The 27828-nt window shown below is 49.0% G+C and overlaps 3 protein-coding genes and 1 long non-coding RNA gene across 10 annotated transcripts; 2 read left to right on the forward strand and 2 right to left on the reverse strand.

Annotated features, from left to right (window-relative positions):
• The first annotated feature begins 6 nt into the window (after positions 1-6).
• Positions 7-15610, forward strand: NT5C (5', 3'-nucleotidase, cytosolic). Of its 3 annotated transcripts, none has more exons than XM_030505742.1 (5): positions 7-1071; positions 3874-3974; positions 4059-4119; positions 4871-4985; positions 14832-15610. In XM_030505742.1, exons 1-5 carry the CDS (start codon positions 826-828, stop codon positions 14852-14854), a joined length of 546 nt encoding a protein of 181 aa, XP_030361602.1. In that variant the 5' UTR covers positions 7-825; the 3' UTR covers positions 14855-15610. The 3 variants fall into 3 exon arrangements, with proteins under 3 accessions (XP_030361602.1, XP_030361601.1, XP_030361600.1); XM_030505741.1 differs by lacking the exon at positions 14832-15610 and adding an exon at positions 5667-5837; XM_030505740.1 differs by lacking the exon at positions 14832-15610 and adding an exon at positions 5067-5462.
• On the reverse strand, positions 5802-8370 carry ARMC7 (armadillo repeat containing 7). The gene is made up of 3 exons (XM_030505743.1): positions 8106-8370; positions 7889-8032; positions 5802-6960 (listed from the first exon to the last, which is right to left on the reverse strand). Exons 1-3 carry the CDS (start codon positions 8170-8172, stop codon positions 6623-6625), a joined length of 549 nt encoding a protein of 182 aa, XP_030361603.1. The 5' UTR covers positions 8173-8370; the 3' UTR covers positions 5802-6622.
• On the reverse strand, positions 12130-24406 carry SLC16A5 (solute carrier family 16 member 5). Of its 5 annotated transcripts, none has more exons than XM_030505734.1 (6): positions 24317-24406; positions 23718-24116; positions 22569-22819; positions 18516-18659; positions 16391-17257; positions 12130-14932 (listed from the first exon to the last, which is right to left on the reverse strand). In XM_030505734.1, exons 2-6 carry the CDS (start codon positions 23780-23782, stop codon positions 14691-14693), a joined length of 1569 nt encoding a protein of 522 aa, XP_030361594.1. In that variant the 5' UTR covers positions 23783-24116; positions 24317-24406; the 3' UTR covers positions 12130-14690. The 5 variants fall into 5 exon arrangements, with proteins under 5 accessions (XP_030361594.1, XP_030361595.1, XP_030361592.1 ...); XM_030505735.1 differs by having other exon boundaries at positions 22569-22816; positions 24233-24406; XM_030505732.1 differs by having other exon boundaries at positions 24233-24406.
• LOC115616478 lies at positions 17181-18378 on the forward strand. Its single transcript, XR_003994303.1, has 2 exons — positions 17181-17263; positions 17908-18378. It is a non-coding gene; the product is annotated as an uncharacterized LOC115616478 (long non-coding RNA).
• Positions 24407-27828: the final 3422 nt, after the last annotated feature.

The raw sequence follows: 27828 nt of genomic DNA on the forward strand, positions 1-27828 counted from the left end.
GCCTTGGCTCAGCCTCCGACAGAGGCGGGATGCAGCAGAGGAGGAGACCTTGTGTACCTGGTTTGAAGTCGCTGTCCGGAGTCATCTTCCCTTCAAGTGTCTGATTTGCCTCTTTATTGTCTAGATCAGAGAGTGTGTGATATGGTGGGATCTCTATAACCTGCTCTATCTAAAATACCCAAGAAAACAGAGGCAAGTTTATTCTCCTCACAAAAATGAGACCCTAACAAGGGAGGGGAGACCAACCCATGGAGGTCTCTGTTGTCCTGGAGGGGATCTGCTGCATGGTAAGCCCAAAGCAGTGGATCTGCACAGAACTAGTGTAACTGCTGGTGCCTTTTCCACCCTCCTCCTGGAAGAACCAGTGCTTAAAAACACCCTGTTTCCGAACCAGTTGTTGGGAAGCCCTAGCCTTGGGTGCTTAACCTATAAAACCGGATTTGCTCTAACGTGCTCCTCCCCTCCTACATCTGGGGGTGCTGTTGCTCGTGGCTGGTAAATGCGCTGTGGCTCCCGCATGTAAATCGTGCCCACTTTGTTTTCTGCCCTTGGAGGAGGAAAATAATCAAATCCCGTTTCCTCTGCGAGCCCCACAACCGGTGCAACTTGTTAATGCTCCTTTTACGGTTGCTGGGACTTCAGCTGAGCGGAGCTGCCCTTCCATCCGCTGCCCTCTTTGTCTCGGTTGGAGCGTGGTAATGGTGCCGAGATGCCTGGAGCGGCTCTGGCTGTTGTTTTTACCCTTAAGCAAGTACCCCCAGACACTGGTAGAAGCCACCCGTGTGCGGGGCGAGGGGCTGCCCCCGATCCGCGCCTTCCCCGCCCATGCTCATGCATATTCAGGCCGTGCCTCCCGCACGGCTCTCGCTGGTGCCGCTGCTCCCGGCGCAGGGCGGCATGTCCGGCGCGCTGCGGGTGCTGGTGGACATGGACGGCGTCGTGGCTGACTTCGAGGGCGCGGTGCTGCGGGGCTTCAGCGCCCGCTTCCCCGCGGAGCCCCGCGTGGAGCTGGCGGCACGGAGCGGCTTCTCGGTGCGGGAGCAGTACCGCGGCCTGCGCCGGGACCTGGCGGTGAGTGCCGCGGCCGGGACGGTGCTGGCGGAGCGGAGGCTCCTGCCGTGTATCCTGCTGGGAGCAGAGGGAATCTCTTCCTGCCCGCTGTGCGTATACAAAGCAGAGGGGAGGGCTGTTTCGTGCCTGCATTTGTATGGTGGTGATTAGTGACTTCTTCCAGGAGGATTTCCTGCCCTTCACAGGGATGTGTGTGCGGGAATTAATTGGCAAAAGCTGCTTCTCTCTTCAAAATAACTGGATGAATCTGTTTGCTGAACCATCCTCAGCTCGTTCTTTTCCTACTCATGAACCTCTCTGTGGTATGCATATTACTATGCAGAAGTAATAACTTAATAAGTAATATTGGCAGTATTAAAAAGTAATATTAACATTATTAAAATAATAAGTAATAATAAGGTAAGTAGTAACTTAAAGCTCTCTGAGCACTTTAAGTACTAATGCGCCTCTGCAGCAGGATGAAAAATAGGAATACTATCTGTGCATTGCACAGCTAATGAAACCCCACACCTCGATCATGCCCTCTGCGTGCTCTGACAAGCAGAGTGTGTGGTAGATAACCCATGTGGAACTATGTAAAACGCTGGTGGTACCCCCCATCCCTGCACATGGTTTCTGTTTTGTAAATGTTTGCTAATGACTGAGGGAACGTCAATTTGCAAGGCAAAATTAATAATACTGTGAATGCAGATCATGCTTCCTTCTGGTTAGCTCAGGACACTCAGGGACTGTAAGAAGATGGAATGGACGCGGATCCAGGCTGCGGATCCAGGCTGTGCCATACACTTTCATTGCTCATTTTAAGATGCTGTCCTGGGCCTGCAGAGGTTCTTTTACTGCTGAAAAATGACAATTCCCATTCAATTCCTCCCATTCCACAGCAAGGTTCAGGCTCCTGCACCCTGGGCCAGACAGGAGTGCTGGCTCCAGGCAGCGTTTCCACAGGCTCCAAACTGACCGAGCTCTAATGGATGACTATTGATGCTCAAAACTTCCTGAACATGGAATTTGTAAATATGGGGAATGGGCATGAATTGTTTATCATTTATAGAACCAAACCTGATTTATTGCTTAAGTGAGTATTCCTTAAGTGAATCCCATTAGAAGGACCAAAAAGAAAAAGGCAGGTAATTTAAGAGGTCATTAAGACCTCTTAAGCAAATTTTTATTTGCTTTTATTTGGAAGGGCTACAATGTGATCTGTCCTGAAAGTCATGTCCTGTTCTATTCCTGGCATTCCCATTCCCTAATTTGGTTCATGCTCATCCTCTTCCTTCCCAGACCTTTAGGTGTGTCAATGCAATAACCAGATAACTGGTTTGAATCCCATGCAGATCAGCAGTTGCACAAAGCTCTTATCTCACTGTTTGTTATTAGCCTGGCTTCCTAAGGAAATGAGGTTTAGGTGGTTGTGTGTCTGCCTCCTTCAGCCACCTCTGCATCTCTGGGCTGGTTTAGGTATATTTGGCAGAAAAATAAGGTTTTAAAGCTCCTTTATGTGAATACTGTGGCTGTAGAGACCTCAGTTCTGCCAGGGTGATGCAGGAGGGGCCCTGCAGAACATCACTCTGTTAAAAGGAAACATTCAGCAACGATGGCATGAGAATGAGTAGTCACATTTTTGGGTGGGCAAGATGGTTTTTGGTTCTAAAAGTCATCAATTCCAGTTTCTTTCTCCAGCAAAGCCAGGCTTTCTTGTGACATGCTGGAAACTTGCCCGTTTCTGGTGTCTTGCAGTGGATAAAAGAGCTTTCAGATACAAGCCCTGGTTCTGTAATTGAATCTCCTCAGGAAGAGCTCCAGGGAATTGTTGCTTAAATCGATGAGGCTTTGCCTGGAAGCAGGGATCTGGGCAGATGTGATCTCCACGTCTTCACCTTAACTCTTCTGATCTGCATGTGGAATCAGGCAGTGCTTCCACATGTCTGGCTGTTGAGTTATGAGAAGTGGTAAATTAGGAGAGCTGAGAGAGCACCATGATCCAGGAGACTTGTTTAGTGCTGACTTCTCATTGCTGCTTAATTGAAATGGGCTTTATGTTGGTGTCTGCTGGTGAAATAGAGCAAGGAGTCAGCTGGACTATAAAGCAGTGTGGTACAGTTCCTAAGCGAAGCTGCCAGCCTGCCTTTGAGGAATACTTACAGAGAACTAAGTTTTCCAAATTGTGGGAATGTCTGACTCTAATGCTAGTGGAAAATGCTGCCTTGACACCTCTGAAGTTTACTGAAGGCGGGATTCACATGTTTTAGGGTAGAAAAGAGATCAGAAGTTTAACCTGTCTGTCTGAGAACGAAGCTTAGGTCTGGATTCAGCCCTTAACGCTGCTGGGATGCGCCTGCTGGTGCTGCCCACTCAGCCCTGGTGTATTCCTGAGCCACCAGCAAATTCCAGTCAGACGTGACAGAGGAGCAGGAGCCTTGAACTTGTTCCTTCGATTTTCACAAGAGTCAGTGGGGAGAGACCTGCTGGGAAGGGGTGAACCATGAGCTCCCCCTGTACCAGACATCAGCCAGCCGAGCTGTCGGTCAGTGCTGTGTCTGTGGTGCTGCTCAAGGTCAGGATCAGCTCTGCCTCCTCACTCCTGACGAGCCACCAGAGAGTAACTTCTCCTTCTTGTGTGCCTGAGCTGGAACCCAAAAGGTGAGAAATGTTACAATCCCCTCTGGGTGTGAAGCATCACCTCGCGCTAAAGCACTGGCCCTTTGATGGCTGTTGCACATGGGGTAACTGGACAACTGTGGTGCTCAGAGCTCGGATAAAGGCATGGGTGGGCTTTGCTGACTGTCCCCCTGTCTCTTGCAGGCTAAGGTAGCCAGTGTCTATGAGTCCCCTGGCTTCTTTCTAGGGTTGGATCCAATTCCAGGAGCCCTTGAAGCAATGCAGGAGATGATCCGCATGGAGGAGTAAGGATGCTTTGCACCCCGCAGCCCTTTTCCATTACCTTACGTACTTCCCCCTGACTGCTAATGGATGGTGTTTCTTTTCAGCACCGAAGTCTTTATCTGCACAAGTCCCCTTCAGAAGTACGAGCACTGCGTCCTGGAAAAGGTGGGAGAGAATTTGTTTTACTGGGTTTTATTTTGCTGCTTTTGCAAGGCCTTGTTCTATCACACCATCCAAGCCAGAGTCATGCATTTATAAAGACAGTGGCTGGCTCCAGCTGCCAGGCTTCCCTGGATCCCTCTGTTTGACGGGCAGCTTCCCAGACACAGGGTAGTAGCACAGGACAGGGAATCTCGGAGTGCCACGTGGTGCCAGTGTCCTTACTGTGGGGCACGTGTGCTCTCGGAGCTGGCATGATGTGACCCTGCTGCTCCACCTATGATAGCAAAGGAGCTGTTGTAACATGGCTCACAGGGGTGGATATTCCCAGGGGATTCCACACTGGAGAATCCTCAACAATAAAACTTTACTCTGTCTAAATGCGGAGCCTGAGACACCCAGTGTCCTGAAAGAGGCCAGTGCTGAGTTAAGAGGAGGCTTCAGTGTTGGAATCGGTCCTGTTTGCCACTGGCATGAGAACGAGAGGGGGACCTTAAATCACTGGAATGACTTGGATGGGCACAATCCACGTGCTCTGGGCCAGCAGCCAGTGCTGCTCACAGACTCGATAGTGGTTAGGCATGGGAAGCACAGTGCTGCTGATAGAATACAGGTTAAATCAGTGTCCTGGGCCATGGCCAGTCTCTGCAGTGGGGATTCATGGACACAGATGTAGGTTTGCAGGGAAGAGTTGCTCTGCTGGGGCTGATGTGACTGGAGCTGAAGCACAGGAGCATTTTCTCTCTTACCTCTGCAGTATAAGTGGGTAGAGAAACATCTGGGACCTGAGTTTGTGGAGCGGATTATTCTAACCCGAGATAAGACCGTCGTGTCTGCGGATTTGCTGTTTGACGACAAGGACACCATTACAGGTTTGGAAAGCACTTGTATGGATTGCTGTTAGCCGGGAAGGAACCCCCTGCCTGAGCCCAGCTCTCCTCCCTTGCCCCCAGGCGCAGAGCCCAACCCGAGCTGGGAGCACATCCTCTTTACCTGCTGCCACAACAGGCACATCCAGCTGCAGCCCCCACGCAGGCGGCTGCTGTCCTGGGCGGATGACTGGAAGGGCATCTTGGAAAGCAAGCGCAGGCAGTAGTGCACAAAGGGGATGCTCTTCCCACTGGCAGGGAATAATCCCATTCCCAGGAGGCAGTGAGCACTCTCATCCAGGCAGAAGCACTTTGGGAGTAGTTATAACAAGACATAAGCTGACCTTGTTAGACACGCTGCAGAGCTGATGCTGCTCCATGCGTCTGGAAGATTGCTCTGCAGTTAGTTATGTCTGTAGAGTTTGGGATGTTTGCTTCTGGTGAAGAGAAACGATAAAATACAAGCAGTTGTGGGTTGTATTTATGTGTGTGTGTGTGTTTTTAACCTCAGTCCTGTTTGTTTTGTGCTGACTGGGGGTGGAAGGGAAGAAAAAAAGAGGAAGTAAAGCTCTGAAACTAGAGCAGACGCAGCGAGGGTGTCTGTCAGGGAACACCGTGTGCAACAGCCAAACCCTGTTGGTGTTACGTATTTGGCCACCCTGGCTTTTGGGTTACCTTTTGCATCATTGGCTGACGAAGAGAGGACAGGAAGCTGGCTTCCATTTCTGGCCCATGTGCGTGAGTAAGAGTGGGCGAAGGCTGGGCTGCAAGTGCTGGAGAGAAATATTTATGAGCTTATACCAAACTGTTTACACAGCATTTAAGTTAATGTTTTATTAAGAGAAGGTTTTACAAGACAGCTGTTCCCATGAGCCAGGCTGCCGTGAGCCCTTTATTTAACATTCACCTTTCTCACCAGTGGTAATGAAAGAAAAACAGCTTTTCACTTCCCCATTTATAGGATAGCTGCAACCTGCCCTGTGCAGTGATTTATTAGCCTGTGCCACGATGACAGGATGGCATAGTTGGTACTAAAGAGGTGCACTAAGGCTGCAAACTGCCAGGGCAGGGAAACACCTTATTTTTTCTGCAGAAGCAATAATGTTTATGAGACATTTCAAAGTCCTTTGAATTGACACTGAAGAGCTGCAGCAACACCAGCCAGGAACCAGGGTGGGATATAAGCTGCCCAGTAACTCATTGCTGGGAAGGGTTATTGGTGCAGGCTGGGTGCTGGGCTGCACGTGGCACCCTGCTCTCCAATGGCCATGACCTGTTCTATTTTAAATATCTGCTTTCAGTTTCAGCTGTGTGCTTGGCCTGACTTGACAGGGCAGTGCTATACATCCTCTTTAGTAACTAAACCCAGTGCTGGTGTGATTAATTTCCCTCTTTAAGGTTGTTCCTGGCACCACTATTGACCTGCTGAGCAGAAAGCGGAGGCCTGGGAAAACAGAGGGAGATCTCCCTCTTTTTTCCCTAGGAAAGTGGTGGAATCACCCTCAAAAACCATACAGATGAGGCCCTCAGTGCCATGGCTTAGTGGTGGCCTTGGCAGTGCTGGGGAATGGTTGGACTGGATGATTTTAAAGGTCTTTTCCAACCTGGCTGATTCTCTGATCTGCACTATCCTGCCAGGATCAGTCCCTGGGGAGAGGAATCCCCACGGCAGTGTGTTTGCTCAGGCTCCTGGCCTCCTCCACCTGCAGCGGGGTGCAGTAATCCTCCAGGAAGATGGTTGCCAGGTTGCTCAGCCTTCTGCTGGCCGAGAGGGAGAAGCGGAGCATGCACTCCACCACGGGCAGCGCCGTGGTCTGCGGCCGCGACTGCGGCGTCGTCAGGTACATCAGCGTTGTGACCGCCGACATGACGGTCTCCTCGTTGGAGCTAGAGAGGCAGTTGATGATGGGCTCTACCCCGTTTGCCTCCAGGATGTAGTCTTTGTTCTTTTTATCCAGGCACAGGTTACAAAGACCCCCTGGAACAGCAAGAGAAAACATCTGATGCGTGCAAGAGAAGCTCTTCACCCCCTCAGCTTTTTCATGCTAAGATTCAAAGTCACAGCTGAGCCCTTTCTTCTAACACAGAAATAAGCATCTGGGATGTTTGGATGGAAAATTCTTAACGGGTCCTTGGCAAGGTTTTCCACCACAACATTCCTTCTCCTTTATGTCATTAGAGGGCACTGTTACTGCTGGACATAACCTCTTCCACAGAATTCCAGGATCCCTTAACCCTAACAGAGGCTAAAGCCAGCAGTTCATTGCAGGTGTTAGAGGAAAACAGAGAATGGAGCCAACAGCACAAGCCAAGAGGTGCGGCATGCTTGAACTTGACACTTTAAGACGCAGCCATGTCCTGGTGTAGCTCAGCCACAAACCATAAAATCAAATATATTTATTGTCAGCTCATGGCATCACTCACAATTAGGATCTGGCCCCTTAACTTATCTTTGGATCATGTTGAATCACCATAAGGCAGTTCCTCAGAGGGCTTATTAAAAGACTTCAAGTAAGTATTCCAGAAGCTATTCTGGAATTTGGTTGCCAATTCTACTATTGATTGTCAATAGCAGAATGAGAGCATTGCACATTACACATGTGCATTATGTATTTTATGCATTAACGTCTGCTTCTCTATAGGTAATTTCATCAAAACCTCATTCAGTTTGAGTTTGGGGATAAAGAATCCTTCTTGCAGCACAGCAGCTCTATGAGGATGAAGGGGAGATGCCTCCCATCTCTCCCCTTCCTCTCTCCCCACCAAACGAGGCTGTACCAGCACAGCGTGGTGCTGTCCATGCAGCTGTGTGCCCCTTGGAGGGACATGAACCCCCAAACCACACATCAGCCCCACTGTCCCCTGCGCTTTCAGCCCCTTTCCATGGTGCCGGGCGCGTTCCTTACCAATGGCGAACTCCACGAGGGTGTCGCTGCGCTCGGTGAGCATGTCGAGGAACAGGTCCAGCACCTGGAGCTGCCGGAGGTGCTCGTAGTTCCGCGGGTCATAGGCGAAGTTGGCCAGGTTGGCCAGCACCTGCTCCTTGGCCTCTGCAACAGAGAAGCGCCGCTGAGCGCGGAGCAGCCCCGCACGGGCGCCGCGGTCCGCCCGCGGCCGCGGTACCTGCGCTGTCCGTCGCCTGGAACTCGGTGACCAGGGCCTGCAGGTACTCCAGCCGGCCCAGCTCCATCCGCGCCGTGCCCCGGGCTCAGCAGCGCACGGTGCCGGTGACAGCCCCGCGGGCGGGGCGTGCTCAGGCCCGGGCTGCCCCGCAGCGTGGAGCGGGGCCAGCGGTAGCGGGGCCGCCTCATCACCGGATCAGGCACGGCGCGACCGCCGCCATCTTGGGGGCGTGGCGCGGCGGCTCCTCCTCCTCCTTCCTCTTTCCCTTCGTTTCCTTCTTTTCCTTTTCTCTTGCCTTTCTCTTTCTCTTCTCTTCCCTTTTTCCTTCCCTTTTTCTTCCCCTTTTCCTTTTCCTTTTCCCTTTTCCTTTCCCTTTTCCTTTTCCTTCCCCTTCCCCTTTCCCCCTTTATTCCTTCTCCCCCTTTTCCCCTTTCGTTTTCCTTCTTTTCCCCCTTTATTCCCTTTTTCCACTTTTTCTACTTTTTTCCTCCTTTTCCTCTTTTTTCCCCTTCCCCCCTTTATTTCTTTTTTCCTCTCTTCCCCCTTTATTCCCTTTCTCCCTCTTTTCCCCTTTCCCTTTTCCCCCCCTTTCGCCCTTTATTTCTTTTCCCCTCTCTTCCCCCTTTATTCCCTTTTCCCCTCTTTTTCCCCCTTTTACAGCTTTTTTCCTTTCCCCCCCCTTTTTTTCCCCCCGTTCTTTCCCCTTTCCCTTTTTAACCCTTTCCCTTTCCTTCTTCTCTTTCCATCCTCTCTTTCCCTGTGGACCGTGTAACCTGTTAACAACTACCACAAACAAGTGTGTGTCGAGGTTCTCGGCTCTTCTGTCTCAGAGTACAGCAGAACTCTGCTATTTAAACACTTTGCTTTAAACCCTCACTCACTGCTATGTACTCACTAAACTTCCATGTGGGATAAACTAAAGGGAAAGAAATGGGAAGCCAAGGAGTGAATGAAACCAGCAGCAGGTAACTCCATCCTGGTTGTGGAGTGCTCTGGTTTAAGCACAAAGCAGAGTAATCACCCCATTCTGAACCAGCCCAGTGCCTGTGAAACCACCGTGATTACAGGCACTGCAAGTGGATTCAGTTGTGGTTCATGTCATTTAAATATGTAAGGTAAAGGTACGTAAACTCAGCAGAAATTGGTGCTTCTTTTATTGGAGCAATTAAGCATATGAAGTTTCTTCTGTAGATAAGGAAGGGAACAGGCTGTCTTTTGTGTTATCTCAAGTACAGCTGATTTTCAGGTAAAGCAAATTGAGGATGAACTGATGCACTGATTATGTGGCACGGGTGGCAAGTGTGTTGGGCTGCTAATCATCTACTACACAGCTGGGTGTAGTAACCTACCTGCCCATGACCACATTAAATAGAAGAATGAGCAAAGAAACTACACTGAGTGCAGGAATGCTAAAGCTTTTAACATTGCAGTGCTGTGGGAAGGCAGAGAATGTGAAAGGGAAGGTGTTTATTTACAACTGATATAAAGATTAAAGCCAGGCCTGTGCTAGCAGCTTCAACTCTTCTTAGAATTATTAGCTGAAGTTGGTGTATATATATCTATGTGTGTATATTTGTGTGTATATGTGTGTACATACATGAAAGCAGTCAGCAAAGGTGCTACAGACAACTTCCATATCAGACTGTTTGCTAATGTATTAACAAATCCCTTAATGTATGCTTTTGTAAGTGGTAAGTGTTGACACACTTTAGAGCCACATCTGTCATTACATGGAAAGTAAATGACTAATGGGAGAAAGCAGGAGAAGAGAAAGCAAACACAGCTTTCAGCTAGTCAGCACAAAGAGAAGCGATTAAGGATGCTGGGCTTGACTAATAAGGGGTGAAACTCAGTGTTTAAAGAGGAAAAATGCAATGACTCGTGTCTGTCAGGGTAATTCTGCATGCACAGAAGGAACTTTGTCCCCTGGTGCAGTTCCACAGACAGTGGTGCTTAGAAAAGGCTGGTGTCTGTTCCAGGTGACACATCTCCAGGTCATGCTATTCAGTGCATGGCAAGAAGTAACCAGGAGAGAGGAACACCCTGGGAACGGCGAGCCGAGCTCCTTCCAGCCTTTGTCTTGCACTGAGTTTCATCCAAGCTGGTTAGATGTGAGGAACACTTTTCATTTCATTTGCTGTGCCGGAGCTGCCTCCTGGAGGAGAGGTTAACACCATCCTCTGGGTCTGTGGCTCTCAGAGGTTCCCTGCAGAACCAACAGACCACACTAGTACTGATCACACAACCTGCTTTGGTACTAGCACTGTGCCGCTTGTCTTTGTGCTGACTTACTACAGGGAGTCTGGCCAGACCATCCAGAAAGATCACTTGGCAGTAGCTGGAGTTGGCTGTTTACTCACCCGATGCTGTCTATATATTTAATCCTCTGAATGCTCCAAGCACTTGCTTTTTGCCAGAAGAGTTACTGCAGAATGGGCTGGTATAGCTGGAGTATTCACTGCTCCAGGGGCTGGTCTAGTGACATTGCAAGTTACAATTCAATAGAAGCACTACTACTTCTAGTAGTTACATTTCCTTTCTTGTAGTCACCAACCAGGCCTGCAGACAGGATGCCAAGCTCTTCATTTGAGTGCTTTTGCCCTTCTGAGGTGTTTCAGAGCTTGGAAGTTTACTGTGACCTTCCTTTGGGTTTGTATTAAACTTTTCCAAGTGTTACTTTGGCTTTGAAGGACCATGAGCCCGCATGATTTCAATGTGAACTTCCTGGTGAATGTTTCATTGCAGTAAGGAAAGGTGCTCGTTGCAGAAATGCTTACCTTGCAAGGTTAATGGTACTTGAAATGATAAAGGGAGCAGGAAAGGGCAAGAGGGGACATGGGGAGCTTGGGACATTTAGTTCTGGTCAACTTTTGTTGTTCTCAGAGGTTTATAACCTGGCTGAGGTGTAAGTGTTTGGCCATAATTAAAACCAGGGTTATTTTACTGTCTGTAGGTGTTAAATAAACTCTGCTTCAGGGGGTTTTTGCTTTGCATAATGGGACGACCTTAAACTAATGAAAGGAGCTTTTATTGCTTTATTTTTCTTCTGGGCCTCAAGATTCTTAAGGACTGAGTGTTACTGCTCCTGTATGACAGCTCTGAGGGGGAATTTTTGTTATAGGGTAATGTGGTTTTTATGCATGGTCCCTTCAGTTATGCTTTACAAGCTCCTGCTCAGGGCAGCTTGGAGCTCAGGTTGAAAAGAGAGCTAGGAGAGGAGAGCTTTGGAACAGCAGAGGAGGGAGGAAGGGGTAGTTTCCTCTATTATGGGAGCTCAGACACCTGATTTACCTGTGGAAACAGCCTAAAATGTTCTCTCTTCCCTCTCCAAGATTCATTTCCAACCTGTGGGTTGTGGATGACTTCTAAAGGGTCTGTGGGAAGTAACCAACCCTCTTTTGAGGCAGCTCACGTTCTGTAAAGCTGTTAGAAAGTTTATAGTGAACCAGTTGAGAAACGTTAAAATAATGGATTTCCTTTGGTTTTCTGCCCAGAAACATCTCTGCCTTATCTGCAGATAAGCCCCAGTGACCCTGGTGTTGAGTCTGGGAGCATCAGTTCTATAAAGTACTCTCCTAACTTCCCATCCTAAATCATCTTCCACTGCTGCACACAGCTAAGAAACAGTCAAAACAGATTTCCGTGCCATGGTGTAGGAGGAGCTGATCCCTTTGTGCCAGTTCAGTGGGTGAGTACTTCTTTTTCCTTCCTTATATCTTGCAGGCATGCATTAGATTACGCATTTCCTTGCTTATGAGCCAGCTCTAGGGCTAAAGCATTGCAGATAGAGCAATTGGCTCCACACAGATGTGTTCTATTGCTCCTTCAACTAACCTTTGTTTTCCCGTGGTAAAGTTTGATGGGTTGTAGTTTACACCATGTTTTACCTGTTTGGCCCAGGACATCTGTAGCAGTGGGAAGATATGGGACAATATGACCCCATGTTTCTGGAAGAAAACAGAAAAGGAGTGTAGAAAGGTGATCAGAACGTAAAACGTAAGAATTACACACAGGAAAGCGGCAATGTGTTCAGCAGCTTAGCTGTTTTATTTGCAATAGCTAGGAAAGGTTTGGGACTTGGCCCTTTTCATTGATTTTTTCGGGGGGGGAGAGAGAAAGCCCCATCTTTTTCCTAGGAATGTACAGCCATTGCTTCAGTCGTTGTTTCCATAAGCTGAGAAGCACCAGTCCCTGTTTACTTTGTAGTTATGGACCGTGTAAGCATTGCACCAGTTAATAAACACATGTGGCAAGATCAGATATTTTTATCTCCCACTAGCCATGTCATGTAAGTGTATGTTTGACCAGGAAGTGCAGAGCCTACTGGTTCAGTAATCCTAGAGCAGTACTGAAGAAGATGCTGAGCTGTGGGAGCAGGAACCCCTCTGAAGGGTGATACCTCTTCCCACTGTAAAAGCCAGCTGTGAAGCCATTATAGTCTCTGAAGACCTCGGAGTCAGTTTTCCAGTGGTTTCATTCAATGTGAGGTTTATTTTTCAGTTCCACTGGTTTGTTTTGCCCTGGGAGCCCACAGCATTGGTGAAAACTGGGGTTTGTTGCTGGGAATCTGATGTACCAGTCCTAAAGAAAAGCTCTGCAGCTAAGCTGAAAGCTGTTACTTCTTCCATCTCACTCCCGTGTTATGCTTCTGTCTCTCTGATGGTTCTGATGTGTTGAGTCTTCATCTACAGTGCTTTGTGAGTATGAGCCAGCAGCGTGCACAGGTAGACAAGAGCATCCTGGCCTGCACCAGCACCAGTGTGGCAGCAGGACCACGGCAGTGATCATCCTCCTGTGCTGGGCACTGGTGAGGCTGCACCTTGAATCCTGGGTTCAGTTCTGGGCCTCTCACTACAAGAGAGACATTGAGGTGCTGGAGCAGGGCCAGAGAAGGGAATGGAGCTGGTGCAGGGCCTGGAGCACAAGTGTGATGAGGAACGGCTGAGGGACCTGGGGAGGTTTAGTCTGGAGAAGAGAAGGCTCAGAGAGGACCTTCTCGCTCTCTACAACTGCCTGACAGGAGGATGGAGTGAGGTGAGTGTTGGCCTCTTTTCCCAGGTAACAAGGGTAACAAGGAGAAATGGTCTCAAGTTGCTCCAGGGGAGGTTTAGATTAGAAAGGGCTGTCAAGCATTGGAACAAGCTGCCCAGGGCAGTGGTGGAGCCACCATCCCTGGAGGGATTTAAAGGATGTGCAGATGTAGCACTGGGGGATGTGGTTTAGTGGTGGACTGGGCAGTGCTGGGTTGACGGTTAGGCTCAAATGATCTTAAAGGTCTTTTCCAACCTAATCAATTTTATGATTGTGTTATCTGCTCCTGTCAGATAAGGAATGATACAGAACATAACCATTGTGCAACTCAAGCTGATGCCGAGGGAGGCTGAAGGCTCATGCAGCTCTCATCTTAGTAGTTATGAGTGTAATTCCCAGGAGTGTAGCAAGAAAAGCTACTTCTAGTCAAGGCTGTATGGATGTGGAAGTCAATAACATTGACTTTTCTCAATGTACTTTTCCCCACAGATTCCTCTGTAAGTTATGCTTGTGCTTATAAGAAATGTAGTTCTGCTTGTGCAAGCACTCTATAATATAGAGAATGCTGGTGTATGAAGTCTGAGAGTCTAAGACTAAAGAGCTAGATTCATTTACACAAGGGCTTTGTGTACTGCAAACTCCTTTACTACAGTGGCTTTGAATTTGGCCCTCTAAGGATGTAGACACTTATTGTTAGGTCTAGTAACACCTTTGCTACCACTCCCCCCCTGCAACAATGGGTCCCAGTTAGTGCTGAAAGGAAGTGTATTTACACAAGCCACAGATCCTGTTTATGGTATATCAAGAAGCACTTGGGATGTCACTAGTTACACAAAGCAGGCACTCTAAGGCTGGTTGGTTCGTTTCTTTTTGATGCTCTGGAGTTGAACCTTTGAGGCTTTGAAAATGTCCTTGGCATGAAGAACTCGTGTGTATACCTCATAGAAGAAAATATTTGCTCTTACTAGAGACTTGGCTGAGTTCTGCAGCACATGCAGCAGCTTCCGTACAATATTTAGAGATGTGGAAAATAATAACAGCCTTCCTGTGGAAATTGCCACCCCCAACATGGAAAGCAACCAGGAAACTCTACATTCTGCACCAAAATCATGTGTTCAGATGAGGCAATAATACTTCTTTGTGGAAGAGTGACCATTGTGCATAGCCATTAATACGTATTATCCAGTGTTACCAACTGGAATGTGCATGTGAGATTCCAGTGACTTAAAGGCACTGATTTACACCAATTGAACTGACACAGCTTTTGTGTCTCGGTGCTGGTTACCATGGCTGTTATCCCAGGGTTTGCTTTGGGGAAGCACAGTTCTCTTTGTCCTTCATCTCTTTGGCTGGCGCTGGGTTCTGGGCTCAGCCTGTGGTCCAGATCACTCACTTGGAGTCTGACACGGCTCCATGGAGTGGAAGTGCAGAAGGATGATGACATTTGTGGAAAGCAGACACTTGGTTTCTCATCTGCCACCAGTGCTGGGCCACGTGTAGCTTTGTACAGGCCACATAATCATTTGTGTTCCTCTTTATTTGTCTTTTTTCTTTTCATATGCTTGTGATGTACACGACTGCTGGAGGGGGTTGACTTTCAGGCTGTGATTCAGTTGGCATTTCACTGTACTGATACCTGGAAGGATTATCCACAGGTACTTTGGAAGCCTCTTTCAGTCTGGTTTTCTTTTCCAGAGCACAGAAGGAGAGTGCCATGAATAAGGCAGCCGAGATCAGGAAGAAGCTGGAGTTGTAGAAGACGTAGTGGAAATCATTAGTTATATCTACCAGGACACCTGAAATAGAAGCCACAGCTTAGTCAAAGAGAAGATGCACACTAAAGGCAACGGGGTGACAATCACATGAATGTTAAACCTAAATCACTCAGCAAACTGCCATATACAAAAGATGAGCATCCACAGGTGAGGTAAATTCTCTTTAGATTCCAGGGCTTGGTTGTGTTTTGTAGTCATGACTCAAGTGATGTTTGTGCTTTTGTATCAGGTAGATCACAATACACAGAGAAATCAAGGGGAAAAAAGGAAGTTGGGAGTTTTCCCCAACGTGCTGATTCGTTTTGCTTACTCAGCAGAGGACCGTTGTGCCACTCACTGGATCTTGGACTCGGTGACCCTGTTATATGCCAGGTCAGAAAACAGAACAAGTAAATAGAGAAATCTCTCCCAGATGGACACGTTAGGGTCTCTAAACTGAAACCTTGTCTCTAATAGTGTGTAATCAGGGAGAAAGCAATTCACAACACAGAAAGCATCATGACTAACATTAAGTGCCTTCAGTATAAAACATTTAAAGTGTGACATATCAAATGAGTAATTTAACACTGATGTTAGAGATGGAAAGGTGATACTTGGGTCAAATGTATGATGCTTTCTGTAGGCTACTTATTTACATGGGAATACTGGAGTACTGTTTGTTTGCTTGTATTCTTCAGTAAAGACTGGTGATGTTTCTTGTCCTGCTGCACTTTTCTTTAGCAGAAAAAAGGGACTGACCCACTAATGCCAGGGAATACCATGCAATATGGTGCATGTTATCGTCCTGTCCTTAGAACAGACAGTATTTTCCTGCTGAATAGCACACAGCTCATTGTCTGGAGAAGAGAACTAAAGCCTCATTCATGCTCAGGTCTTTTAAATTTGCTGCTGTGCTGCAGGAACAGGTACATGCAGGGGTGAACTGTGAAATCTGTGAATCATTTATTGGCTTTGGGTTCATATCTAGCTCCTTTCTTGTCTCCAGAGAAAAATCAATACACTCTAGAACCTGGAAAGAAGAGCGAACAGAAGCTTTTACTATAAGGCTCACGTATAATGTAGGACTGGTATTAATTCTGATCAGAGTTAATTTGTTTATTGGGCCGTTCACAATTCCTTGAGACTTCGTAGATAAAACAGTGCGAACTGACGAAGAAGTGAAAGAGTTCAGAGACAGCAAGATCCTACCACAGTAATTCCTCTCTGTCTTGCTGCTCACTGGAACAAACCTTTTATCACTCCCATACCTGACAAACTGCCATAGTGACACTTGGGCAGCTGCAGAAATGACCCTCCTTCAGCTGTGAGAAAGGGCTGATCCTTCGTTTCTGATTCTCCCTTTTATATCCCTCCCTTTGCATAACTCACCTCCCTGCATGGGTTTGAAATCTCCCTTATTTCTCTTCTTATTTTCCCAAACACTTCTCACCAGTGTCTAAACAACCAGTTTCTCCCCAGCCTGCTTTAATAGCTTCTCACCTGTGAGAGGGGGTCCGAGGAGGAGTGTGATGCTCTCCACGATGGTGAAGAGCCCCAGAGCACTCGAGAACCTGTCCATCTCCACCACATCCATCAGCACCTGGAAGGTGAGTGCCCCGATGCCACTCATGGCTATGCTGAGGATGACGCAGTAGATGATGAGCACGCTGAACTCAGCTGACGCCACACAGATGAAGTTGCTCAGCCCGCAGAGGAGCACGGCCAGGCTGAACAGGTAGATGCGTCTCCCTGAGAAGACTCTGTGTCCCGAGAGCAGCCCCGTGAAGGGGCGTATGAAGATGTTGATGAACCCGATCACAGAGATGAGGAGAGCTGCCCTGCGCTCCTCCACCCCGTTCTGGATGGCGTAAGGCACAAGGTAGATATGGGGTAATGCAAACCCCATCATCATCCAGGTCACGCCAATAGTATATATCTGGAAACGTTTGTTTTGACAGAAGATGTCAAAAGCCAGGTACTTCTGCAGCACATGGAAGCATGCAGTCCTTCTGCTTTGCTTCTGGAGCTCATGATGCGGAGAAGATGCTCCATTGGACAGCTGTGTCTCTTCTGCTCTTCTCCTTGGCTCCTCTCCAGGCTTGGGTGACTGTAGCACTGACCCTGAAGCGAGCTGAACTGGTCTCATGATGGCTCCACAAACACAACAGTTCAATAGTATTCCTCCAAAGATAAGGAAAGTGTTTCTCCAGCCCATCTCATCCAGCAGGTATTGAGAAAGCAGCGGCCACAGCGTGAAACCCAGAGAGACACCGGTGGATGCCATGGCATTGGCCAGTGTTCGCCACCGTACGAAGTAGTATCCCAGTGCAGTCACTCCTGCCTGGAAGCTGAAACACGACCCCAGGCCTAAAGGTAAGAATAAAAAAGCAAATGACAGCACATGATCCCTCTGCGTTGTCTTAAAGGGTGCAAAAAGCCTAAATCCAGGGTGTACCCACAGGTGAGATAGGACAAGGGGGAATGGCTTTAACCTGCCAGAGGAGAGATTGAGATGAGCTCTTAGGCAGAAGTTCTTCCCTGTGAGGGTGCTGAGGCGCTGGCACAGGGTGCCCAGAGAAGCTGTGGCTGCCCCATCCCTGGCAGTGTTCAAGGCCAGGTTGGACACAGGGGCTTGGAGCAACCTGCTCTAGTGGAAGGTGTCCCTGCCCGTGGCAGGGGGTTGGAGCTGGATGAGCTTTAAGGTCCCTTCCAGCACAAACCATTCTATGGTTTTATCACTTTATTGCCTCTGAAGCATTTCCTCACCTGCCAGGCTGCACAACCCGCAGTGATTCATACTCAGAAACCCCACAGAAGGGATGTTGTGCATAAATTAAACTAGTTGTGTTCTATACTAAATATACTGATCTAAGCTGACATTTTGAGCAGTCTGCCATTCCTAAAATTGTTATGGAATCGTTCATTAAAAACTTTTTATACTGCACACAACAAGCAGTGCTGCTTTCCTGACACTTCCATCAAGGCTCAGGGAGTTACTTGGTTTTCTCTCTATGCAGTGGACACCATCTAGTTTTCAAGATCCAATGGGATTAGTCCCAAAGCAGCATAGCCTGGCTGAAGAAATGAATCTCTTCATTGTGTTAGAAAACCCCCAAGAGCTGAACGTCAGTCACGTAGGAGAAATATTTGGAAAGGAGAAGTTCCCGTCTGTTACTTCTGTTCAAAACCAACATGTTCCTTTGTTAGGTGTCTCCACACTGCCCCAGCTTGGGAGTGGTGAAATACAAACCCAGGGAACTTGGGAGGGATGTTATCATAGATTATATTATCCCAACACATTCCAAGATTGAAAGCCCCCTCCCTTCCTCACAGCCAAAAGGCTGAGAAGCTGCTAAACAGAACAGACATCTTTGCTCTCCATTTTGCCCTCTGGAGACCTGAAGGTTTTTCCAGAGAGAAACACTTTGCAGTGAGCTTGGCTGGATGAGGTGCGTGTTGAAGGGGTGCGAAGGGCAAGTCTGGCTGCTCTATGACTCCTGCTGCTCCTGGTTTATCCTATTTCATGGATGAATGGAACAAAGTGAGCACATAGTCGGGAATCGCCATTCCCCGTCTCTCAGGTGAAGCTCAGCCACCGGGTTTCCTGCTGCTCTGTGGTACTCACCCGTGATGAAGCCAGCGGTGATGTAAAGCTGGCTGATGGACCTGCAGAAGGAGCTGGACACCATGCCCACGCTGCTGAGCAGCCCTCCCAGCATCACCGCAAACCTGCAGCCAAAGCGCTTCACCAGGATGCTGCAGAGGGGCCCTGGCACCAAATAAGCAAAAGGGAAGCAGTTAGGGAGGAAGAGAACTCTCTGTGCCTGCTGGATTGCTGCAGTTATCCAGCATAATGTGGTAAGGGAGCCAGGGAGAGAATATATAGTCCCTAATCCTTCCAAGAGCTTGGTTGACTTGTTAGCTGAGGGGAAGGCTTCTGTGATCTGCTTGGATTTTGGCCATCAAGTAGGATTTCTAAGCTTCTCTGTGGTAGATTTTAGTTCAAACAGTTGGAAATGGAATGGCAGAAGGACTTTCAAGTGTAATCTGTTCTCACGTCATATAAATTCTGGGAATGATTTGAGAAAGGAAAGGATTGGATTTCTGTGCCTCCAAATAAGAGATGCTAAGCAGGATGATGGTTCTGTTTGCATATTTGCACTCCTTTCACTGTGTGTTTCAAATATTCTGCCACAAAATCTCCTGAATTGCCTGTGGTGTCCTCTCCCTTAGTGAAACTCCTTGCAAGAGAAGACAGATTGACCCTGAACTAGACCAAAAATGGGAGAAAATAGACATCATTGAGGAGGATCATTTGAATACAGCTGAGGTATATTCATGCCTACATGGGAATTGATCTAAGCTTCAGGCAGTAGCATCCAAGCTGCAGCTTGTGGAGTCCTGCAGTGTCCTGCAAGTCATCTTCTTCAGAAAAATACTGTTATTGTCAGCACAGCTCTTTGCACGTGCCTGTCCTGGCTTACCTGGCAGGGTGGGAAGGTTTCACTGTGTCCACTCCCAACAGGACACAAGCCTAGGAGCAAACCATGCACATCCCAGCTCCCACTGCCGCTCCAGCACTAACACCACAGAGGTGGGAGTGAGACCCAGGTGGTTCTGATGGACCAGAGCCCACCTCTGCCCTTCCTGGGCCCAAACCTGTGTTCTGTTGTGCACCTACGTTGCTGGCAGGCTTTATAGCAAAGAGTTGTGTTATTTCATGAGAAAAAGAGCAAATAGCCATGGTGGTGTGTGTTTAAAGTCAGTTAATTCTTTACTGTTCATAGAGTTTTGGTGAATTCCATGAGATTGTGGTAAATTACTAGTTTATTAATATCATTTAGCATCCTTCATTTTGGGGTAGGAAAAAGTTAGTTCAGACCTGCAGCCCACTAGTGGGAAACATGCTTCTCTCTGCATGAGAAGAGGATCTGAGAGTTTCTTTTTCCATTCCTTTGAGGATGTTCAGGTTTTTCCAGGGTTTATTATTTTTCCTCTCTTCTGAACACTTCAGGTTATATGAGCAAAGGCCAAATGACTGTAAGTTTCAGAATTAGGAGTCATCAGTGCAGGGAAAATAACCTGTGGCATATTTGTGACCTAAGTCAACGTCTGGTTTGAAATAGAACCCACATAATGGAGTGAACAGGGGACCATTATTAAAATGAGGAGAGCAGCTGCCTGTATTTTGATCTGCTTGGGAGATTTCCACCTCAGACTTTGAAGAAGTGTTCAGCAAATGGTGACTGCATTATTTTCCTCCTGCTGAAGATATTAAGGATGGTTCTGCAGTTTAACCGACCCCAGTAGCCAGAAGTCGTGAATTGAACGCTCCAAAACGATGAGAATGGCTCTAAAAGTATAAGGGATTTTCATTACTTATTCCTGTTAACTTGCTTTCTAGGTTTCAAACGTTATTTGTCACTTGCCTGAGGCTTTTGTGCTTTCTTTTGCAAAAATAATAGCAACTAAAGTGCTGCATTTGTATGAGTGTGAGTTGCGAGTTACATGTGTGTGAATATCTAGGAGCAGGAACCTGTGAGGCCTGAACAACCCTTTTGGGGATGGCCTCAGGATCCTGAGGTCTCTCAAACCATTCTTATAACAAAATAATCATTAATCACTTTTACCTAGAAACATAACATGGGCAATGAGATAACTTTGGCTTCCTAACTGATGAGTTATTGTTTGCACTGTGTCCTTCCCTGTTTCCTTCCATAGCTCTCCTGCTTGGGACCTTCTTGACCGCCCTGAGAACAGGCTGCTCTGTCCATTTCCCTGCCCCTTTACCTGTTTTTGCCACAAATATTGTTCTTCCCCTTCAGTTTCTCTGAATTAAAAAGAATAAAGGAGAAGAAAAGAGAGCAGCATCTTCAAGAGACACCGGTGACATTGCAGAATGCAATTTAGTTTAAGTGCCAGGATGATGGATGTAACTGAAGAACCTGAACCAAACAGAGCCTGGCCCACCACTAAGGAGGTCAGAAGTTGCAGCAGAAGCCCTACATGCTTGACCTGAGAGGGAGTCTTTATGTCTGGTTTTTGTTGGTTTTCTTCCTGGTTATGCTACTCCTGCCTTACACTCCTGGGGGACAAGAACAAGCACTCCCTGCTGTAACAGCCTGCAACAGGAGACATAACTGGCAAGCAGAGTAATAAGCCTTTTGTAACTCACTGGCTGTGCCCTGACAAATTCTGTTGTTGAATGTCATTAGTATGAGGCTGTTCTTTCCTTGACTAATTTATAACTCTTAGATCTATTTATTGGCCGTCTTTATAGTGCCTTTTACTGTGGTCCCAGCCTCCTACACAACAATTACTCCATCAGAACAGATAGGATAATAGATATTTTCTTGCAGATGCTGCCAGACTTGTCACTTCTGGACATGTTAGGACTGGGCTGCTCCTGAGACCATTTCCCAGAGCCAGCAGGTCCCGTTTGGCTCCGTCCCACTAACCACAGCAGGGATGGAAGGCAGCACAGGGAATACCCAGCAGCTTCCAAATTCAACCCCCCCAGGATGCTGCTCTATTTCTGCTGACCTTCAGTGATAATTCCTCCCCTGGTTGCCTCCCTTGAGCTCTCTTTCCATCCGCACCTTGCAGCTCTGGACCCAACTGCTTCTCTAAGGTGCAAACTCTCTCTCCTGTGGCTGTGAGCCAAGCCCTGCACAGGAGAGCGTGAACCTGACACTGCCTTCACAGCAGCATGACTCAGGGCTCTGCTTTGTATTCTCTTCATCCTGTAGTGCCACCTTTCACCAGTGTTGGAAGGGGCAGGTATGAACTCAGGAAGCAGCTCAGGGATGTGGCTGTCGATGGGTGCTTTGCTGTTTGCCTGGTTCAGTTTGGGTAGTTTCTGTTTATCAGGTAAGAAGGAGCTGTACATGGAGGGGTCAGCAGCAATGTGGACCATCCTCTCATTGGGAAGCCCTCGAGCTGCTGGGGACTTGTTTTTCTCTTCTGTGCAGATATATCCATCTGCGTGGGGGATCTGGGTACCATGTCCTGTCACCTCCCACATCATCTTTGCAGGGAAAACCCAGTGATTCCCTCCACTACCCACAGAGCACAACCTTCCTTCCACCCCCTTCACCCAGAGGCTGCCTCCTGACCCACATCCTGCATCAATCCAGCTCACATCCACCCTGCCTGGGTGTGCACCCAATGCCACCGCCCAGGAAGCTGGTTTAATCCTCTGCCTCAGCTAGCAGCCTGGAGGAGCTTGGCTTGAGGTGTGTTTCAGCCACCAAGAACACACTTGTCAGGTGGAACATAGAAGAAGATGGGTTCTCACAGATGCAAGATGAACCAAGAAAGCACCTAAGCTCCAGCACTACCTAGTGGCTCATTCAAAGAGCTGCTATGGGGAATAACTAAGTTCTCGCTGGTCTGGAGATGCTGGGAGAGAAAGGGATTCACCTCCTTTGACCAAGGGTCTTGGGTGTCGCTTAGAGTGGCAAAAGGGAGCTTGGTATCTGTGGAAACTTAGGTGTGGTCAAAGCAGTTAGGAGATGCTGTGCACTGCCAACCAGCCAGTCTGCTCTGACCTCCCAGTCCCTTCCACCATGGAATACCTTAATGGAAAATGGTAACCTGAATGGTAACAGTGCCCTCATTACATTCCTCATCAGCCACACAGCAGCAGGAGGTGGTGGAGAGCATCCCCATCACTTACCGCCTCCGTGCAGCACAGCCACCATGATGGATGGGAACCACGACGTCTCGCTGTTGCTGGCCTGGAAGTCACGCTGCAGGTCCGTGAAGAAGATGCCGATGCAGGAGGGGAAGCCCAGTGTCATGGCCTGCAGCACCACTGCAGCCAGCAGGACCATCCATGCCCAGCCCTGGTCCTGGGCATTGGCAGCTTTGCGTTCTCCTGCTTGTCCTTGGGACATGACAGCTTCTTTCTCCTCCCAGGCCAGCCTGCTGGGGAAGGAAGAGCAGCTACCATGCAACCCTCAGCCCAGTGAATGAGCCTATGGGGCAGAGCTGATGGTATTCCCAAGGCTTGGAGGCACCGGAGCGTCCCACACCTTTTACAGCTAACTCTCTAGACTTCTTGCTCTGCATTTCTTCTAGCACCTCCCTTCATTCTCGCCGCAGGATCCTGGCAACTGATTGCTTAAGGAACAACTGCCTTCCCCTTTTATATTTCACAAGACTGTGGCCACAGCCAGGTACAGGGCAGGACCACACCTCCTCTGAGGAATGAACTGGCCTTACCTAATTCCCGCCCTTATTTTCCCTTTCACCTGCTTTCATCATACGGAGTCCCCTTGCTGGCAATTGCTAAGGTCACCCAGTCCTCGTGCCCAGAAGAGGAGGAAAAACCCCACAAATGCCAAGAAAAATAGAACCATATAAAGTCTGCGTGTGGCAGCAGGGCTGGGGTGAAACTGGCAGGAAGGCTGCACCTACCCACACAGTGCTAGTGGGGAAAAACCAGTTTTAAAGCCATTAAGTCATTAGGATCCAGTGATCACAGATGGGATTTTGCTTTACCTCCGGTTAGAGCTGAAGCTTCTTTGGAGAGATCCCAGCTTTGACTTCTTTAAGACTGGCTACAAGAAACACATCGCAATAGCATTCCCCATCCACATGAATAAACATGCATAAGGAAAAAAACACCTTTGGCAGCTGGATGAGCTCGGAAAAGCACCCATAAGGTCGCAACATGGTGCAATATTTATTTAGCACTCAAACACTGATCTTCCCTAGCAGAACAGCCACGTTTGAGTTCTGTGTGCCTCTTTAAAGATGAATAACAGTTTGATTATGCTCATTATTTCATATATGCCACAGGGGCAGAAAGTTAGTTCCATACCTCAGGTTGAGACAAGGATTGGTCAAGCGGAGGGTGGCGAGCGTGTGGCTGCGCGGGCAGCTCATCCCCTGTGTGCGCAGCTCACGGCCCGCACTTCTGCTTCAGTAGCCACTAAAAGCTTTGATGAAGCCCTTTTGCAATATTAACCTCGGCATCACTTCTGTAAGCAGGGCTCTTATGCTGGCTCCCAGCCCAAAGGACAAAAAACAAGGCTGGGAGCAGAAGGGGGGCCCCGTGGGAAGGGGCTCTGAGATGCAAATCACGGTGGTGGTGCTCAGCACACTTTAATCCTTTGTCCACTTTAGCCGGGCGCAGATAATGCAACTAATTCAAGTGCTTGTCTCTCTGGTGTGAATTAGCTGGATGACAGCCTAAAGCCTCTCCCCGGCAACAGCGAACCTGCAATAAAAGGCAGAAGCACACAGCTCCTCTCTGTTCCCAGACAGCCCGTCCAGCTCTTGAGCTTGTCCAGCACATTTCTGGCTCCCCACACCTCTCCCTGCATGCCGGCTTACATGGAAGGGCTCTCCAGTGGGGCTGCAGACCCCATGGCTTTCATCCACCTTCTGCAGGACACCCGTTCCCCTGGGCAGCCCAACCTGGAAGGGCTCTGGTGATGTGGTGCCAAGAGCACGGTGACCTCCTCGCTGCCTCCTCGCTGCCTGCATAAAGGTAAAGGAACGAGTTTATTCCAGCGCTGGCTCAGCCGGATGTGCCACACGGAACACCAGCAGCGCTGCAAAACCTTGGTTTAACCCTTCCCAGGGTAACCACATCGGATGGAAGGGGCAAACATGGGGGGTAATGTGTGTTTTTGTGCTCCTATGGGCTTGGTGGCTCTCAAGCAACGCGTTCCTGGTGCTGAGCAGTGAATGTGACAGAGCAGGGACATCCGCGAGGCATGGGTTTTCCCATGTACGTGATCATCTCATGCTGATGGTGTTGGGAATGGGACTGAAGTTCACCGCAATAACCACGCCTGGGTGCCTACTGCAAACAGTGTGTTGTGCTGGGAGCACATAGATGTGCAAAGGTGCTTCCCTCTACCAGCCCACACAGTGCCCGGGGGACAGGGGTGCCATGGACAGGACATGGGGGAGCACGTGCTGGTTTCAGCCTTTCTTCCTGGCCATTCACTGTCTGTCCTGATGATAATTCTCTCTCATTCAGGTCTGGATGTTGTTTCTTCTTCCTCCAGTGACACCCAAGACCTTCTTGGATTTCCCCAGCTGTGATGGAGCAGCCCTACTAGTTGCTGTTTATGGCAGCAGACCAGGAGTGACTCTGCCTGCTTCCTCTGTGCCTCAGTTTCCCTTAGCTGTGATGGGGGACAAGCAGCTGCTGGGATGAGGGTTGCTGGATGCTGCTCCCTGCAAGGACGGGCAGCCCTTTATGCTGACAAACACAAGGGCCTGGGGCATTTATGTATCTCACCTCCTAGGAAGAGGCTTATATTTAGCCTGCAAATGATGGTGATGTCTATATGTTGCCCTCGGTGAGAGCCTGCAGCTGGTGGGTATCTCCATGGGGAGAAGAGCGGCTCACTTCTCCCATACAGCAACCCAGGAGGGATGATCCAGCGGGGAAATCAGGAGTGTGGCTGGTGGGGGGAGACAGGACCCCTGTCCCAGTGATGGGGCTTGGAGGGCTGTTCAGAGACCACACGGTGCCAGCAGCTTGGGATGGAAATGGAGAGGAAAGGTTCTTGATCATAGTGCATTAGGTCTGTGCATCCTGCTGCCCAGCAGCATCCTCCTGCCGCCCCAGCTCGGCCCGGCGTGTGCTGGACATGTGGTTTATGAGTGTGTAAAATCAGCTGCATGCACACAAGTGAGATGTTTACTGTAAACTGAGAGGGGTGGAAAACTGCTTCTTGGGGTTACTCGGTGTACGTTGAGGGGAGGAGAACCAAGCACTTCTCTTGGTAAATACCTTTATAAGTCACTTTTTAAGTACCTTTTCATCCCGAGATCCTGGCTTGCTTTGCCATCCTCTCCCAGGGCTGTTGTGTTCCATCCCAGCTGACTTTTCCAAGGTCACCCACTAAGTTGACAGCAGAGAATCCAGATCTAGCTCTGATTAAAGCAATGGCCCAAGTGCTGCAGCACAGCCTAATGTGATGGGCTTGTGTCTGTGGGATGTCACTTGTCAGCAGCCCTTAAGGGTCAGGCCGTGCCCGGGACCATAGGTCCCATGCTCTCTGCATGTCCTTGCTGGCATGTTACAGCTTTGTAAGCCAGTCCCCAGGTCAGCAGCACTTTTGGGGCAGACAATGTGGAAACCAAAGTGCAAATATCCCGGAGATTGCAAATCACTTTGAGAAAGAGTCATTGAACCTGCTCCAGAGATCCAGGTTAGCAAATGGCCTGACACAGATTGAATCCTGGGGAGGAAGCTGCGTGGTGGTTGGGTTTGGGTTTTAAGCAAGGGGAACTAAGTGACATTTCAGCTGTGGGATTGCAGAGCAATAGCTGGGGGCTATTCCTTTTCAATGCCAAATTAACCTCCTGCTCTGATCCTTTCCTTGAACCCCAACAGACTCAGCAGAAACCAAGCTCTCAGAGCACCTCAGTCCAGGTTCCTGGCCTGAGACTGAGGCAGGATCTGAACAACCCTGGCAAAAGCCCTGCAGAGCAGCTCTGCTGGTGCTGAGCAAATGGATCTGTGCCAAGGGTGGGCAAAGTGCTGGTTGATCAGGAGTTTCCCAAGCAGTTCCCATAGCATCACTCCCACATCCTCCCCCTGCAAAGGCCGTCAGGGTCCTGCTTGCACTGATAGGTCCTAATCAGTTTGATCAGCCTCATCTGGGGCCTCCTCCCACACCTCTTCCACCCCATTTGCTCTCCAGCTGCATTTAAGCCCAGATCTTTGCCTTAGATCAGTTTTTGATGTGTTTCACTGCTGTTTGCTGCTCTCCTGCCCTGACTTTGGCTCTGCCTGACTGCTCTGTGCCCATTAGTCACCAGAACGTGGGTGTACCACCAGGTGAGACATTCCACTTCTGGGACCAGCTTTAATGACCATTAGCCAGTACTGGGGATAACAGTGCTTGGCATGGAGATGGGAAGTGGGGGTTGAGGAGGCAGCTGGCACCAGAGCGTGCACTGACAGCTCCCCTCAGCTCACAGGAATCCAGCAAGATGTGGCTTGTCCCTGTGCTTTACCCTGGTGGGTGATTGCAGATGGTTTGAGTGCGATCCAGCCCTTGCTGCTGTCCCCATGGTCACTGCCTGTGGCTTCCCCAGGGCATGGGCTTTGTGCAGTAGGTGGGCAGCTCTCCCCGAGGCAATGGGGATGAGCCTGAGAAAGGTGAGTTCACATTGGAGTGCCTCTGGCTCGTGTTGTGTGACACCCTGACCTGCCACGCTGCCCTGGGAGTGGGACTGATGCTGGCACAGCACTGCCCAAGCAATGGAGGTCTTTGCTAGAACCTGGTTATTGAGGCTATCCGGAAGGTGCTGGTGCTGGTCTTGCAGCTATTCCCTTGTGAAGATGAGGAGGGTGGTGTGTGTCCTGAAAAGTGGGGCTCTTGGAGAAATGGAGTTACCTTATTGCTGGCTGCATGAAAACATCTGTGTAATAGTTAAGGATGTGGTAGAGGAAGGGGCAATGGGCTGTGTTGCAGCTGTGGGTGAGTCTAACCCTGCTGCAGCCCATCTCTCCCATGGGTTGACATCTAGGGATGCTGTGCTGTGGTGTGTGGTGTTCCCTCTAGCAGATCTCATCTATCAAGTACTTAATTGTCACTTTACCTTGGCTTGTATTAATGAGGAATAAGGTGCTTAATGGTTGAAAGATTGAGAAGTATTTCCCTTGGGTGGATGCTGGATCCTTAGAGCTGGAGGAGGTTGTTGGCGATTGAAGGTGTGCAGCCACAACCTGGGTGTGCAGGAACCCAGCGGGGTTTTGGGCTCCAGCCAGCCAAGAGAAGCAGCTTTGGCTGTGCTGCTCTAAGCAGATGCTCTGCCATCCTGGCCGGGTCCTGCTCTCAGTTGTCTTTTGTCCAAGAACAGTTGCTCTAAGCAAGGTGCAGGTGATACCTAGAAGTCACAACAGAGCAGGGGAGGAGATCCAACACCTCAGTGCCAACACATGGGCTCTTCTTGTCCAC

This window comes from Strigops habroptila, chromosome 14 (genome assembly GCF_004027225.2).
Source record: "Strigops habroptila isolate Jane chromosome 14, bStrHab1.2.pri, whole genome shotgun sequence".
Lineage (NCBI taxonomy): Eukaryota > Metazoa > Chordata > Aves > Psittaciformes > Psittacidae > Strigops > Strigops habroptila.

Excerpts from the sequence above, each read along its gene's own strand:
- NT5C (XM_030505740.1), top strand. The coding sequence starts at position 826 with ATGCTCATGCATATTCAGGCCGTGCCTCCCGCACGGCTCTCGCTGGTG. Across the intron at positions 3,975-4,058 it reads GAGATGATCCGCATGGAGGA|CACCGAAGTCTTTATCTGCA; the intron begins GTAAGGATGCTT and ends GTTTCTTTTCAG. Across the intron at positions 4,120-4,870 it reads AGCACTGCGTCCTGGAAAAG|TATAAGTGGGTAGAGAAACA; the intron begins GTGGGAGAGAAT and ends TTACCTCTGCAG.
- ARMC7 (XM_030505743.1), bottom strand. The coding sequence starts at position 8,172 with ATGGAGCTGGGCCGGCTGGAGTACCTGCAGGCCCTGGTCACCGAGTTC. Across the intron at positions 8,033-8,105 it reads CCAGGCGACGGACAGCGCAG|AGGCCAAGGAGCAGGTGCTG; the intron begins GTACCGCGGCCG and ends TCTCTGTTGCAG. Across the intron at positions 6,961-7,888 it reads CCTCGTGGAGTTCGCCATTG|GGGGTCTTTGTAACCTGTGC; the intron begins GTAAGGAACGCG and ends TTGCTGTTCCAG.
- SLC16A5 (XM_030505734.1), bottom strand. The coding sequence starts at position 23,782 with ATGAGCTGCCCGCGCAGCCACACGCTCGCCACCCTCCGCTTGACCAAT. Across the intron at positions 22,820-23,717 it reads AATCCTTGTCTCAACCTGAG|CAGGCTGGCCTGGGAGGAGA; the intron begins GTATGGAACTAA and ends TTCCTTCCCCAG. Across the intron at positions 17,258-18,515 it reads CACCGCTGGCTTCATCACGG|GCCTGGGGTCGTGTTTCAGC; the intron begins GTGAGTACCACA and ends TCTTACCTTTAG.